This window comes from Equus przewalskii, chromosome 16 (genome assembly GCF_037783145.1).
Source record: "Equus przewalskii isolate Varuska chromosome 16, EquPr2, whole genome shotgun sequence".
Classification (NCBI taxonomy): Eukaryota; Metazoa; Chordata; class Mammalia; order Perissodactyla; family Equidae; genus Equus; species Equus przewalskii.
The window spans coordinates 14,834,380-14,850,987 of NC_091846.1; the positions used below are offsets into that span (position 1 = coordinate 14,834,380).

At 37.6% G+C, this 16,608-nt stretch overlaps 2 protein-coding genes across 2 annotated transcripts in view; both read right to left on the reverse strand.

Moving 5' to 3' along the window:
• The window catches only part of SOHLH2 (spermatogenesis and oogenesis specific basic helix-loop-helix 2), a 39,733-nt gene extending 32,884 nt beyond the window's left edge, over positions 1 to 6,849 (reverse strand). Inside the window, exon 1 of the mRNA XM_008518623.2 lies at positions 6,641 to 6,849. Coding sequence (XP_008516845.2) covers positions 6,641 to 6,705 — 65 coding nt within the window. The 5' untranslated portion in view covers positions 6,706 to 6,849. The remainder of the gene's footprint in view (positions 1 to 6,640) is intronic.
• CCDC169 (coiled-coil domain containing 169) overlaps positions 6,641 to 16,608 on the reverse strand; it is a 97,997-nt gene continuing 88,029 nt past the window's right edge. Inside the window, exon 8 of the mRNA XM_070578018.1 lies at positions 6,641 to 6,855. Coding sequence (XP_070434119.1) covers positions 6,846 to 6,855 — 10 coding nt within the window. The 3' untranslated portion in view covers positions 6,641 to 6,845. The remainder of the gene's footprint in view (positions 6,856 to 16,608) is intronic.

Consider the following 16,608-nt stretch of genomic DNA (forward strand, 5'->3'; position numbering starts at 1 on the left):
TCTGCCGCCTCAGAGAGGCTCCCAGGCAGAAATGCCTCAGCAGCTGGCTAGGAGTTTGCCACATGAAAGTCAGGGACTGGGAGAAGGGTAGGAAGCAGATAAGCAATAAAGTACATTCTGGGCAAAGGGAAGAGCAGGTGCATAGGCCTTGGGGTGTAGAGAACAGGTGAGTTTGAGAAAGTGAAGATGTTCAAGATGGCCCTAGCACAGAGCGTCTGATGGAGACACATCTAAGATGAGACCAGAGAGGTAGATAGGGCTGGAGTCTGACTACAGTAGGCCTTTTAGGCCAAATTAAAGATTTGGTATTTAATTAAAATGAGCAATATGAAACTATTAAACTTGGGAGTAACATGATTATATTTACATTTTAGAAAGACCACTCTGCCTATGGTAGGATGGATTGACAAGGGTGGCACAGGGTAGATTTGAGAGAACATATTGTGATTATCCAGGCAAGAGCTGATGGTAGAAAGGAGTAACATAACCAAGAACTTCCTCTAAAAAGGAAACAACTCAGGATATTTACTAAGTTAATTACTTCACATAAGCAGGATATTGCTAAAATTCACCCAATTGAGGTCTATTCAGGCTTAATTCTGTTCTATGAATTCTGAGGAGTTTGGGCTGAAAGAGAAGAAAGGAAAGAATGAATGGTTTCTATAAAGAAATGAGAAGCTCAGGCAGAAGTACTACCATCAAAATAGGCCTATGTGAGAGGGAGGACAGGATTTGACTGAGTGTGGTGGCAAGAGAGTCATATTAGAATGTTGGGGTGGGTGGCATGGTGGGAATGGAGTGACAAGAATGACACCTACCACAATGTAAGCATTTCATATATATTTTTTAAGTGATAAAAAAGTGTGGGGTATAATGGAGGTATGGATAAGAGGATGAGGAAAGAGGTAGAAGAGAAAAGTGCACTGAACAGACAGGATCACTGAAAGAAACTTATTGGGTAGTTTAGTCCGACTTTTGAAATAAAAAATACTTTGTAGATTCACAAAAAAATTAATTATCATAAGTTTAAAAACTCTAGAATCAGAAGATTTTTTAAAAAACCGATTCTTTGCTTTCAGAAATAGTCCTGTGTCTATTTTTTCAAATTTTATAAGTTGATTTTACTGACATGAAAATAAGTTAGATTTGGATATATGGATTTATATGCCCTGACGAATTTTGAATTTCAAGCCTTACATCAGACAGAGTTGGAATTCCTGGACTTTTTGCCATTAGCACAGAATCAATTACCAACCCAAACACTTCCCCTGCCAGTGGAGCCCTAACTGTAGAGCTGGACAGGAACTCCAGCGATCAATGCAGTTCCCAGAATCCAACACTCTGGTCTGAAGCTCAGCTGCTCATTCACATTCTCTATAAATCAATAAGCTAAAAGAGTTTCTAGTTTCCAGGATGACCAAAAAGAGGTCCTCTTTCTAATGAAACGGAATTGTTCCTTAAAACAAAACTAAGCAACACAAAAACAAAACAAAAATCCCCTTTATTCACCTCAACTAATGTCACTTTTTCTTCCATATACTAAAACCAAATTGCAGGTTCCGAGACCTTATGAGTACCTTTCTCAATTGAAGTCCCTTGGGTTTTAAAAATTCGCAGTTCATTGGGGGACAACTCATTTCTCCTCAGGTTTCACAGAATACACGTTTAACTATCATGGTGGTTCCTGAGACTATACTCCACATACAAAATTGGATATTGATATTCTAGTGTCCATTCCTATGCCTGCCTCCGTTCTCTCTGGAACTGGGGGCAGCCATAAGCTCAAACTGCAACAGTACCCAATCCTGGTCTTGCCCCCATCCTCAGATTTGGTCCCTAGTAACTGAAAAAAAAAAAAAATGATCACACAGAAGTCTTTTGAGCTGAGTTGTACCCTTTGCTGACCAAAGAACCTCAGGAAAGTCCTTGCCTCTGAAATTTATCATCTAATCAGAGGACCAAAGCGTTCTTATATGTCCCTATAAAGCCAGAGGAAATTTCTAGAAGCAAAAAGACTTCAAGGGACAAAAGCCAGTGTCATGTTTGTGTTGCGGCCATCTTGAGTACAGTTACCCATTATGCTGTCTGTGGACCCAATGCAGCCACAATAACCTGGTGCCGCCTATTTGGGACTTGTAACAAATAATGTTGTTATTTACTTAATTAAAAAAAATTTTTCAGTAAGAAAATTGAGAGTTCTACCATAAATATGTAAACACTGAGTTCACTTGCTATTAATAGGACACCTGTGATAAAATATAGTGAGTCCTGAGAGTGTCTTCTGGTCAACAGTGAAGGCTGGTGCACCCTGCTCCCACTATGCTGTTTGTCAGAAGAACACCTTCTGTGAGCCTCCTAAGTCAGCTTCACCGCATGACATGATGCTAGAAATGACAAAGATCTAGAATTTTCCTCAGTTCCTATTTACACCCACCATCGGTTTACAGAATAATGTTTTTAGTAAAACTACTTAGATGTTTTGTTGTTATTGTGTTTATTGTCAAGTGTTCAGGGGACTAGGTCATGCAAGCTGGCTAATAAGACTTACTGAGTTGCACTGTCAGGTCAAGGATGTTTGGGAATTGGGGACGTAAAAGGACAATTTGTTAGATCCCCATGGCTCACAAGATTGGATTTTCTTAGGGAAAGAATAAGTTAACAGATTAGACAATGGAAACTGCATGGGGAAAATGAAATCAGATCCAAATTTGATTTGTAGACTGAGCAGATGGAACCACACTCCACATTCCTTTCCTATTGCTGAACTGCTCTGAGCTCGTGAGAATCACAGAATTTTGAGAACTGTAGAGACGTTTCATGGAACAGAAAATAACAATTTCAGACAGGATCCATACAATGTTGACGGATTTGAAACGTATTTTAATTTTGTTTTCCTAAAGATTGGCACCTGAGCTAACATCTGTTGCCGATCTTTTTTTTTTTCTCTCTCTTCTTCTCCCCAAAGCCCCCCAGTACATAGAAGTATATTCTAGCTGTAGATCTTCTGGTTGTGCTATGTGGGACGCCACATCAGCATGGCCTGATGAGCGGTGCCACATCCGCGGCCAGGATCTGCACCGGCGAAACCCGGGGCCGCCGAAGCAGAGCGCATGAACTTAACCACTCAGCCACGGGGCTGGCCCCCATATTTCAATTTTTTGTACCTGTCTTTGGAAGATAAAGTGTCAGGATGTATCTGAATTATCAAGTATCTGCCCTTTGAGTGTGGCTCAATTTCGAGAGCTGACTTAAGCCAAGAGTCAACTATCTCTGGAATTCTGGAGCCAAGCATAGGAACCCAAGACTATCTTAAAACGTTTTACCACTGGGTAGTGTTTGAGTTCATCTGGCTCAACAAAAATGTGTTCATGAAATGAAACCAAATTGGGGAGTACTATTAAGAAAGTTACCCTACAACTGAGATGCACTATAATTCTTGAGAATATCAGTCTGTAAAGTACCAATATTTTTATGAATTGTTAAAAGTGATCAATGATCAACTAGTTTTTCTAGAAGAAGAAATCTTCTCTTTTTTAGTGAGGAAGATTGGTCCTGAGCTAACATCTTTGCTGATCTTCCCCCTTTTTTTTTTTGAGGAAGATTAGCCCTGAGCTAACTATTGCCAATCCTCCTCTTCTTGCTGAGGAAGCCTGGTCCTGAGTTAACATCTGTGCCCATCTTCCTCTACTTTATATGTGGGAGGCCTACCACAGCATGGTGTGCAAAGCGGTGCCATGTCCGCACCTGGCATCCGAACCAGCGAACCCCAGGCCGCTGAGAAGCAGAACGAGTGCACTTAACCGCTGTGCCACCGGCCCGGCCCCAATCTTCCCCTTTTTGCATGGGGAAGATTGTCCCTGAGCTAACATCTGTGCCAGTCTTCTTCTATTTTGTATGTGGGATGCTACCACAGAATGGCTTCATGAATGGTGTAGGTCTGCACCCAGGATTCAAACCTGCACACCCCAGGACGCCAAAGTAAAGTGTGCGCACTTAACCTCTATGCCACTGGGCTGGCCTCTATAAGAATAAATTTGAGAATCTTTTTAAGAAAGTTTCTGACATTTTATTCCAAAATAAGCCCAATGGTACAGTTATCAGGCTATACTTCATTCTTATTTTCAATAGAAATCCATATATCTTAAGATAGATAGATTTGTGATCATGAGCTCTAATAGTGAAAATAAGTGTGGACACTTCTACTCCACAGTAAATTCCTCATTCCCTGGAAGGGCACATAAAATTCCCAGAGAGAGAAGACTAAGGTAAACAGCTGCATGTTTTCCTAGATTTATCCTGATTTTGAGATATTACAAAACAATAACAAACATCTAAGAGGAAAAAAATCTAAAATACAGCAGAAGAAAAGCTGAACCAAGACTTTTCCTTTTGGTTTAGTCATTAAATGTTAACTCAAACTCAAAAGATACAGTGCTTTAGGAAAGATACAGGTTTAACTGCCTTATAAATGGGGCAGTATGTTTATAGGACTCATGCCCCAAAGAAAAACTATAGGTTCAAAAATACAAACATATTCTACAAGGGTCTGAATAATTCATGAATCATAAACTCATAACAGTTCTGAGGACAAAAAAAAGGGAATTTCAGAGACACTTCTAGCCTCTGAGGCCAGAATCATGAAAGGCACAGCTTCCACAAAGAAAGCTTTGTCCCCTTTTCAGAGAGGAACACAAAAGCTAGAACTCAACTGCCTGCCCTAGAATGGTATTTCTCCCACTTATCCACAGTCACACCTACAGCAAGGTATCAGATACCTGCTATCAGTCAAGACCTATGCTGGGTATTGGGAATAGCGTAATAAGAGGCAAGAAAAACAAATTCAGGTGTACTCCACAAATTACCCTTTTTTTCTTTTCAAACAAATGCTTTTACAGCAAGATAGTAGAACTACCATTTGCATGTACGTACATTTAGTACCTTTACCTACCTTCTTTTCCATGCTAGGAGATCTTAAGCTTTGTTATTCGGAGCAAAGAAAGTAGCAGTGTTGAGAACCCACAGAGGTGAGTATCAGACAGGAAGTTCTCTCCTCTAACCCCCGGCTTTTAGTTACTGTGACTAGACATAAAGCTTGTTCTTAAACAGAACGTTACCGCTATCCTGTTGAAAATGTAGCTTCAACAATGAGCAAATACAAAGCCTTTCCTGCACTCGGAGAGGCACAGCTAGGATCCCACTTTTGGAACGTAGAGAGAGATCAGCCAGACTGATTTGTCCAGGGCTCTCCCAACACCATAAGTATGTTTACTTCCTCCTAAGCTTGGCACATACTGAATCTCAGAGGTGGAAAAGAAGGGGCTTCAAAATAGAAGCCAAACAATTACAGGCTTCTAGAAAGAACAGAAGGGAAAAGTAAACAGTTCCAGTCTGAGTTGTATGAAAATAAGCCATGTGGTCTCAGGAAAGTCCTCAGCCTCAGTTTTCTAATCTGTCAGGTAGGGATAATGAAACACTGCTCTACCTGCCTCATAAAGCTGTTGCAAAAATTTTTAAATATTATGTAAATGAGACATTATTATGAGCCCTCGACCAGGGGCACTCTATCTATAGGAGTTTGTTTTTTTTTTTAAGGTAAGCAATAAAATAGGCATATCTTCAGAAGGAGGATAGTTTACAACATGTTTTGGAAGTGAAATCCACTTTGAGGCAGTTTGCCTGGTTTGTCTAGAGTTCATATTCCCAGTGGAAAGCCAAAAGAAATGCAGAAGACCATCTGTTCTAAGAAATCCCAGGAGCAGTGTCTGTCTGTCCGTCTCTCTCTTTACCAGGTAACCAGTGGCTTTGTCTTCTTGCCATTCCAACCTTTCTTTTCCCCTAACAGAATATGCTTGCTCCTATTTATTCAGGGATCACAGTTACCTCTGAACTTTCTCCTTTAGTCTAGAAGGGTCTGTTCTATAATTATGAGAAGTCCTTCATATCCCAATATTATCTACCATTACACTTTCTCTATCAAGTCTTCTCGTGGAAGGGGAACAAATTCATTCTGACCTAATCCTGTTCAGAAACACCCCAAATGGGTCAAAATCTCATGTAGTCATGTATGGAAGAACCTAACTCTCACCACTAGACTCCAGATCTCCAGAGTGGACTGGGTCAAACAGAAGCAGAACTTCTGTGGAGCTGCAAGATAAACAAGAATACTGGAAGCAGTGTTGATCCGGACTCAGTGGACCCAGAGAGCTTCAGAGCTCTTGCACATCTTAAAAGAGACACCTTCAGGCCACAGTTAACATGACATGGAGCTCAGAGTGCTCACCTGCTTTAGTATCTGCCATAACAACTAATGAACTCTGAAGAGATGGGCCATTTTAATGACATACGTATTAAAAAGTAGCACCTATGGCATAAAGGTAAGCGTTATATACCAAGTAGATTTCAATGAACAATTAACCCTTACATTCTCACCCACACCTATTACTTTTTAAGTTAAAATGATAATTTTTATAATAGTATGTCAAACTAGCAATAAAAGCAACGTATGTAGATTCTGCCCATGAAAATGTCCCTCATCTTAAAAATTAAAGTAGAAATAGCATAATCTCTTACGGATTTTTGTAGAAATAGGTTTTAATAAAAACTATCCTAAAGATACAGAGTCAAGGTGTTTGGAGTTTACCTAATTAGTCGGACAGTTTCCAGTTCCTCGGCCGTCGGTAAAGAAGTCATCTTCAGGAAAAGCATGTTGAAGGTGCAGTCATTCAGAAGCACGGCTGCCTTCTTCACATCACTGATGGTGATGGTGACTTCTGCTGTATTCGAAAAGAATTTCTGTGCAGTGTCAGCCAGGTACTGAACAGTGACGTCTCCAACTAATAAGAGGTCTATTTTTGCCTGAAAGACAAGAAAAAAAAGCAGAAGTGCCACATAATTATTATTTGGGCACAGAGAAAATGTCATGTATCAGAGGAAAACATAAGTAAAGGCTACAAATAACACAATGACTGACTATGTAGCTGGACTGAATGGTCAACTATAAGTACCTCAAGGCCAGGAACTAATTTCAAGTCCTCAGGACCTAGGATAGTCAATGGATCTGAAGGTCGTGCTATTTTTAAAAGTTCTGCCTACAAATACTATTCCCCAGTGGCTTTCCTGCAAGTTTCTCTCTTGTCCTATTAACAATACACAGGATTCTTATGGCCCAGTTTCCCAATCCCCTGTCCTGCTGGAAAATCCGTTTACTAATGAGAGAACCAAACCGGTGACTCTCTCAAACTATTTTTTGGACTCTTTCACACTATTTTGATGAAATACACATTCCATACAACAGAGTAAGATCTAAATTCCCAAATCCTAAGAAACTCTCAAATAAAGTCCTTTGTTTACATGGAATATACATGATATTCACATCCCAACATTAGGAACTAAAAAGCCTCTTTATTTCCATTTGGGGATATTTTCAAATATAGTCAGTTGGGAAAAATATAATTTCCATCTTCATCTTCTATTTCTCTCTGTTTTATTCTCTATAGCTACTGAACACAATCCACTGAAAGTGTCAAAGAATGGAGATGCTTGAATTAATAGAAACAGTTGGAAATGCCAGGCCATAGACAGCTCCACATGAGAAAACAGATTTGGGAGTTGACCAGAGTTGAAGCCAAAAGAAGTGGGTGAAGGAGTTGGAAATACCTGTACAAAAAGAAAGGCAGCTCGCCAAAGACACAACCCTGCAGGGCAGAATGCTGGCACAGGTGGCCCACCATGGGGTGCACCTCCCCTTTCAGCCTGGTTTCTCAAGGGCTGCTGGAAAGAAAACGTGAGGCGCAAGAAACTAGGTGAGTTCAAAGTAAGCAAAGCTTGTGTACTTCTCACTTCTATCTACCTGCTAATTTTCTTCCTTCTTTTGTTAAAAAAAAAAACATAGCGAGTCTTCCCGTACCCATCTCTCATATCCTAATTCAGTTCCCTCCCTAGAAGCAACCACTGTCAAGAGTTTGGTCTATATTCTGTCAGATAATTTCTACGTCAAACACATAAGTATAATGTGCATGTACATAGATAGCTTTTTTCATAAATAGGATATTGTATTTTTAAAAGTGAGTTGCTTTTCTCACTTAATACACTTCAACAACTCCTCAAAAATGCTGGTTCGCCGGGAACATTCTTTCTCATTTTTCAGGATGTTTTGATTTATTCTTTGAAACACGTTTTTTATCATTTGTTGTGATCTGAGGAGGAAAGAGAACATGTGCTCCTCTGTCGCCTTGATCCAATGTCCCTCATTCATGATGATGATAATGTATTGAACCATTCTCCTAGTGCTGGATTTTGATGTTATTACAACGCTGCGATGAACACCTTTATAAATATAGCTTTGTGCAAATAAGCATATATCTTAGAGACAAAATTGTAAGATCAGAAGGTAAGTTTTTGCTTTTGCTTTTCAACTTAATGCCAAACTGTTGTCCCCAAAAGATACAAAAATTTATGTCCCCACCAAGTGCATCTGGGTACCTATTTCCCCAAATCCTTAGTAAGACTGATTATACTTTTTTTTATTTTTTGCCAATATGTGAGCAAAAATACCCCTCAATTTCCCCTTTCACTTGCATTTTTCTAATTAATAGTAAAGCTGAGTATCTTTTAATTTTAGTGATTTCCATTTCTATTTATTGCATAGTCTACTTATGATGCTTGCCTATTTATTAACTTTGTCCACCTTCCTATTTGTTGTTTAACTTCTTCTTCTTGCTCTGGAGGAGTTTATATATATATTCTGGATATAAGTCAACTATTTTTTCCTAGTCTGTCAGGGCTTTTAACTTGGATTATAAGGTCTCTTGTCACAAATATGTTTACTATTTAGTAACAAATCTACCAACAGTTTCCTTTATGGCTTTGGTGAATTTTGTCTCGCTTTCAAAGCCATCTCTGTATTATTAAAATATGCTTTAATAGTGCATTCTAATATTTTCATGGTGTTATTTTTTACATTTAGCTTTTTATCCCATCTGGAATTTATTTGGTGATTAACGTGAGGTAGGTGTCTAATTTCATCTTTTTCAAATGCAGAGTTATCTGCCCAACAGCATTACTGAATAATTATTGAATAGGTTAAACTTCTCTCAGTATTTTGAAATGCCATATATATATACGTTTGTATGTTTTTCCGGGCTTCATTCTGATCCATTGATCTCTTTGCCTACTCTTCGTTAATACCACACTGTTTAACTACTAGCTATTTATAGTATGTTTATATTTGATAGAACATATGTTTCCCTCCTTGCCGTTTTTCAATTTGGTTCTTAGATATTTTCCCACAATTTTTCTTCCAATAGAATTTTAGCATCAGCTTGTCAAGTTCCATAAGGAACCCTGTTAAAATTCTGATTACGGTTGTATCTCTGTTAAAGATTAATTAGGGAACATCATTACTGTAGTAAGTCTCCCTATTTGGGAAGTATGACTCAGAGAATTCAGGCCTTTTTTGATGTCCTTCAGTTTTACAGTTACCTTCATATAGATTTTGCATGTGTTCTCATGTGTTTATTGCTAGATATTTCAAGATTTTGGAGTCACTGTGAAGGCTTTTGTCATTGCATTCTCTGACTGATTATGGTCGACATAGAGAATGCTATTGATGTCTCTGTGAGGACTTCGCTTCAAGTACTATATAATACTCTCTATTAAGTTCCAATATGTTTTAGATGATTCTTCCAAATTTCCTAGGTAGGTAATCATACTGACTTCAAAAATAACATTTTTGTCCCTGTTTCAAGAATTTATACCTTTTATTTATTGATCTTAAAGCATTGGCTAGAACATTCAAAACAATGCTGATAGCAGAGGTGACCATGGGCATTCTCACCTTGTTCCTGACTTTAGTGGGAATATTTCAAAGGTTATTACCACTAAACATGATATGGAAGGTTTCTGGCCAATACCCTTTATCAAGTTAAAGAAGTTTCTATTTGCAGGCTAAGAATTTTAAATTAGAAATGAGCGTTGAAATTTATCAAATCCTTTTTCAAAATGGTATTATTTTTTTTCTCCTTCGATCTGTTAGGTAGTGAATTACATTAACAGATTTCCTAATGTCAAGCCATCATTGCATTAGTGGGATAAACCTATACATAATATGTAATAGATTCAATTCATTCATTCTATTTTAGATTTTGCATCTATGTGTATAAGTGAAACCAGATACAATTTTGTTGTATTGTATTGTCTTATCCGGTTTGGGTATCAGGGTTATGCCAGCCTTTAAGAATGAAAGAGAAAGCTTCAACATTATTCTATGGTCTTGACTATTTTATAAAACATAGAAATTACCTGCTTCTCAAGATTTAAGTAAAACATCTGTGAAATCTGGGCCTGAAGCCATTTAGAGAAGTGGATTTTAGACTACCTTTTACAGCTCCTAGTGATTACTAGTAAATTTAAGTTTTCTATCTTCTCTAAAGTGAATTTTGTTTATATTTTTAAAAATCCATTCATCTATCTTTTCAAATGTATTAATTTTTAAATGCAAATAATATTTATTGTTCTGAGTTCATCCTTTTTTGTAACTAGAGGAAAATGTAATTAAATTTTTTCCATCTTCTTTTTCTAGACATGCTTTATTAGAGACTATGTATCTGTGTGGTCCAATATGGTGGCCACAAGTGGCTATTTCAAGTCATGTTTAATTAAAATTAAAGTTTGAAATTCAGTTCAGTTACACTAGCCACATTTCAAGTGCTTGACATCCACATATGACAAGTGGCTACCGTCTCAGGAAGCATAATCACAGAGCATTTTCATTGTTGCAGAAAGTTCTGTTGGACGACAGAGCCCTCTAAATGGCACTTTGTCGTACCCTACAGATTTTAATATACATTGCATTCATGTTCATTCATTGCTAGTTCGTAATTATTTATATTTCCATTTTAACCAAAGAGTTATATTAAACACCTATATAAAGATGTTTTTAATTTTCAAGAGGATAGTGGTTTTGGTTTTGATTCTCTATTTTTTTGGCTATTGACTAGTTGCTCATTTCTTATTTTAGTGCCTTGTCAATAGCAGATGCACCCTACATAACTCCTACATTTTAGAATTTGTTGATATTTTCTTTGTGGCCTGACACACAGCCAATTTCTATTAATGTTCCATGGATATTTGAAAACAATGTTATTTTCTGTTGGGCATATATTCTCTACATATCCTTTAGATCAAACTTGCTCATTGCTTTCTTGTTTATTTTGGGTCTACTTGATCTTTCAGTTCATGAGATAGATGTGTCAAAATCTTCCCTCTCTAATTATGGTTTGTCAATATATCAATTTGTCTAACTATAGAATCTATTTCTTTTCCTTTTTTTTTTTTTTTTGAGGAAGATTAGCCTTGAGCTAACTCCTGCCAATCCTCCTCTTTTTGCTGAGGAAGTCTGGCCCTGAGCTAACATCCATGCCCATCTTCCTCTACTTTATATGTTGGACGCCTACCACGGCATGGCTTGCCAAGTGGTGCCATGTCACACCCAGGATCCGGATCAGCGAACCCTGGGCCACCAAAGCGGAACATGTGCACTTAACCGCTGCACCACCGGGCCAGCTCTAGCATTTATTTCTAATTATGGGTTAGATACATAAAGGTTCATAATAGTTATACATATTCATATATATAACTATAATATTTAATATATACTCTATATTGACCTATATTTACATAGTATATATTAATATATATAAATTCATATGTTGACAATTATATATAGAGAAAACTATATATATGAAATATACTTCTTTGTCCTTTTAATGCTTTTCACCTGAAATTTTTATTTTTTCTGATATATGGCACTTAGTTTTTTATACCTCTTTATTTTGAGCCTTTCTACATATTTTGATTTTGTGTGAATTTTGTAAATAGCATAGATTTGAATTTTTAGGGGTTTTTTTCACAATCTGAGATTTCAGTTTTTAATATAGGAATTTAAGTAATTGATTATATTAATGGCATTAACTAATGTGATGTAATTAACTAATATTAATTAATTGTGAAACATTTACAACTTAATGAGAAATGGTCTTACTCCTTTCATTTGTTCTTTCAGGTTTCCTGTTTACTATAATTTTGTTTCTTTTTTCCCATACCTTCTGTTACGCTGATCAAATTTTCCTTTCTCTCCTGCTGCTCCTACAATACTCTGGAAGTTAAACATCTTATTTGTGTTCTTTAAGTGGCATTGGGGCCCACAATCCAGCGCTTACTTTACATGGTAAAACTTCTACCATCAAAATGTCTTTGTCTCTGAACTTTGATGATATCGGGCCATTTCTTCTCACACTCAGAGTGGCAGATGCAAAGAATAAGCTGTTTTGTTTCTCTTTTGGTGCTTTTCTCTTCTGCTATGGGTTCTGATAGTTCTCTAGGATGTGTCTGTTGGCACATCCTACTTGGCACTCAGTGGATCTTTGGCTTTGGAAATTTCCTTCTTTTATTTTTTCGATAATTTCCTCCTCTCTATCGTCTTTGTCTCTCCTTAGAAATCCTCTATTAGATGTTGGACATCCTAGATTGATCCTTCATGTCTCAACTTCTGAGAGACCTCCTTAACTTTATTTTTCATATCACCAGCTCAGTCTTCGGTCCTTCTAAAGATTTTTACAATTTCAGTTAACTTAATGTGAATTGCTCACTTTTTTCTTCTTTGGTAATTTTTCATAACCCATTATTTCTAGAATGTGATACCACTCTCTGAGGACAAAAATTACAATTTTAAACATTTTTTCCTATCCCCTTAATACTCTGTCTCTGGAATAGTTGTGTCTAGTGTCTGCACATCTGCAGTCTGGTTCCATTAACATCTGGCCATCCTTGGTTATCCAAACATAATGATGAATCAAGGACTCAGGTGACGTGTATAAGCAGTTTCCCCAGCAGTTGGGTGCTCTGTTTCTGCAGTGGCTGCTTGCTTTAAAGGGACAACTGACCAAGAATTTAGTGTGAGTGGGTCGGACAGTGGAAGCAAAGGCTGGGGAGCAAAGAGGCTGGGACCATTATTTGTCAAAAAAAGGCAGGCTTTACTCTGAAAACTAAGCACTTGAGTTTATTTCCCTCCTGGGAAGAGCTGCCTTTCTTTTAATTCTTGTCAGTTAGAGAGGTCTGGAAATTATCAATAGGAGGAGCCCATGTCCCCCACATAGTTCGTTTTCTTTGGAAAGAGCAGTTACTGCTCTTTTACACTTTCTTTTTTTTTACTCTTTCTTTTACACGGGTTAAAAGTACCATAGCTCCAGCTGTGGTAGGAATGAGCTGGGAGAGTCCAAGGCTAAAGAATCCAGGGGCCCACCTGGCTGCGGCGTTCTGCATACAGCCAGCTCTTCACCAGCTGAGCACCCTCTGGCTCACTTGCATCTTTGTTTCTGTTACCCTTCGGCCTGGACTATCACTAGAATTGTTTTACCTTTGCATTTCTTCTCTTCTCCATATCTTCTAACCTGTGGATTTCTGCTTTTGTGTTAGTGGCAATTTGATCCCACTTGCTTTCTAAATTTCAAGTCTTCCTGTGTTTTGGGTTTTTTTTTAATGTTCAGAGAGCAGCTGCTTTGTTCAGACCAAGAGTCCATTAAGGACTATGCATTATATTTGTTGTTATGTCCCCTTGGACTTTTAATTTGGAATCCACCCCACCACTATTCCCCATGATATTTACTTTAAGTACTGAAGGTATCAGCACATTTTAAAGTATTTCCTGCTTTGGAGGTTGGGGAGGATGGGGAAGCTGACATGTGTGCTCAATTCACCATCATGAGCCAATCTCACTCATCTGCCAACCCCTATTTTAAATAGGACAAAAATCCAAACTCCTTAGCATGGCCTTTCACAGCCTAATATCAACCCACATCACCAGCCTTATTTCCCTCCACTTCCCTCAAATATCTTGTGTTCTAAGAAGACAGCAGAATACTTTCACATGAGCTATGAAATTTGGAATTTCTACAGTTGAGAGTATCAGCACCCTTCAAGAGTATTTCCTTTTCATTTTATAAACATTCCTCATTTTCAACAGCCACCATGACACTTTTGAGTGCAGACTGTTTGTGACTCTCCACCAGAGCACAGGATTTCTTCCACACCAGTATCTTCATTTGTGAACCAAATGCCAAACATTGAAACAGTCATTAACAAGTTGTCATAAAAGGAGTGATTATAGTTTTCTGAATTAACCTGGTTTATTGAAGCAACCTATGAATGTCCCAAAATAACCCAACTGCTAAAGTAACCATATTTACCTTCCAAGCTGAGACACTTTTGAGAATGAAAGGGGGTGTTATTGATAATTACACAAAAATAACATGTATAAACCCAGAGTGTCCTGGGCCATGAATAACTTGTAAAATTTTCTATTAGATTTCTTTAGGTAATATGGACATTTTAACTATGTTTATTCTTCCAATCCATGAGCATGGAATATCTTTCCATTTCTTTATGTCTTCAATTTATTTCAATAATGTCTTATAGTTTTCAGGATAGAGGTCTTTCACCTCCTTGGTTAAATTTATTCCTAGTTATTTTGTTCTATTTGTTGCAATTATAAATGGGATTGTATTCTTGACTTCTCTTTCTGCTAGTTCATCATTAGTGTATAGAAATGCAACTGATTTTTATATGTTGAATTTGTACCCTACAACTTTGCTGTAGTTTTTGATTATTTCTAATAGTTTTTGGTGGATTCTTTAGAGTATTCCATATATAGAATCATGTAATCCACAAACTGTGAGTTTTACTTTTCTTCCTTTCCAATTTTATTTCTTTTGCTTGCCTAATTGCTCTGGCCAAAACTTCCAGTACTATGTTGAATAAGAGTGGTGAGAGTGGGCACCTTGTTCCTTTTTTCAGATTCAGTGCAATCCCAATCAGAAATCCAATGACAATCTTCTTCATGGAAATAGAACAAGGAATCCTAAAATTTATATGGAACAACAAAAGACCCTGAATAGCCAAAGCAATCATGAGAAAAAAGAACAAAGCTGGAGGTATCACAATCCCTGACTTCAAAATATACTACAAAGCTATTGGAATCAAAACAGCATGGTACTGGCACAAAAACAGACACACAGATCAATGGCACAGAACTGAAAGCCCAGAAACAAAACCACACATCTATGGACACCTGATCTTCAACAAAGGAGCCAAGAACATACAACAAAGAAAGGAAAGTCTCTTCAACAAATGGTGTTGGGAAAACTGGATAGCCACGTGCAAAAGAATGAAAGTAGAACATTAGCTTATACCATACACAAAAATTAACTTTAAATGGATTAAAGACTTGAATGTAAGACCTGAAAACATAAAACTCCTAGAAGAAACTATAGGCATCAGTCTTAGCCATACCTTTTCAAATACCATGTCTACTCAGGCAAGGAAAACAAAAGAAAAAATAAACAAATGGGACTACATCAGACTAAAAACCTTCTGCAAGGTAAAGGAAACCACAAACAAAACGAAAAGACAATCCACCAACCGAGAGAAAATATTTGCAAATCACATATCCAACAAAGCGTTAATTTCCAAAATACATAAAGAACTCATACAACTCAACAACAAAGAAACAAAGATCCAATCAAAAAATGGCCAGAGGACATGAACAGACATTTTTCCAAAGAAGATATACAGATGGTCAACAGGCACATGAAAAGATGTTCAACATCACTCTTAGGGAAATACAAATCAAAACTACAATGAGATATCACCTCACACCTGTCAGAATGGCTAGAATTAACAAGAAATAACAAATGTTAGAGAGAATGTAGAGAAAAGGGAACTCATACACTGCTGGTGGGAATGCAAACTGGTCCAGCCACTCTGGAGAACAGTATGGAGCTTTCTCAAAAAATTAAAAATAGAAATACCATACAATCCAGCTAGCTACTATTGGATATTTATCCAAAGAACATGAAATGAACAATTCAAAGAGATTTATGCATCCCTGTGTTCATCACAGCACTGTTCACTATAGCCAAGACGTGGAATCAACTCAAGTACCCATCAATGGATGAATGGGTAAAGAAGATGTGTACACATACACACACACACACACACACACACACACACAATAGGATACTACTTAGCCATAAAAAAGACAAAATCAAAAAAAAAAAAAAATGGTGCCGGCCCTGTGGCCGAGTGGTTAAATTTGTGCACTCCGCTTCTGCGACCCAGGGTTTCACTGGTTTGGATCCTGGGCACGGACATGGCACTGCTCATCAGGCCACACTGAGGCGGCATCTCATATAAAACAGAGGAAGACTGGCACAGATGTTAGCTCAGTGACAATCTTCCTCAAGCAAAAAGAAGAAGGTTGGCAACAGATGTTAGCTCAAGGCCAATCTTCCTAACCAAAAAAACCCCCAAAAAACAACTTTCTATTAGAAAGGTTTATTTCTTTTTCCCTTAAAACATCCATAAGATGCACTTTATGCATCTCTTTAAATATGCTTGATATCTATTTATTCTCTACATGAATATTTATTGAGCCCCTACTACAGGGCAGACCCTGTACTGGGAATACAGGTGAACAGACAGACAGGTCCCTGCCCTCACAGGGCTTACACTCTAGAGGTCTTTTTTTCTGCTGATGATAAGAAAGGATGGCTT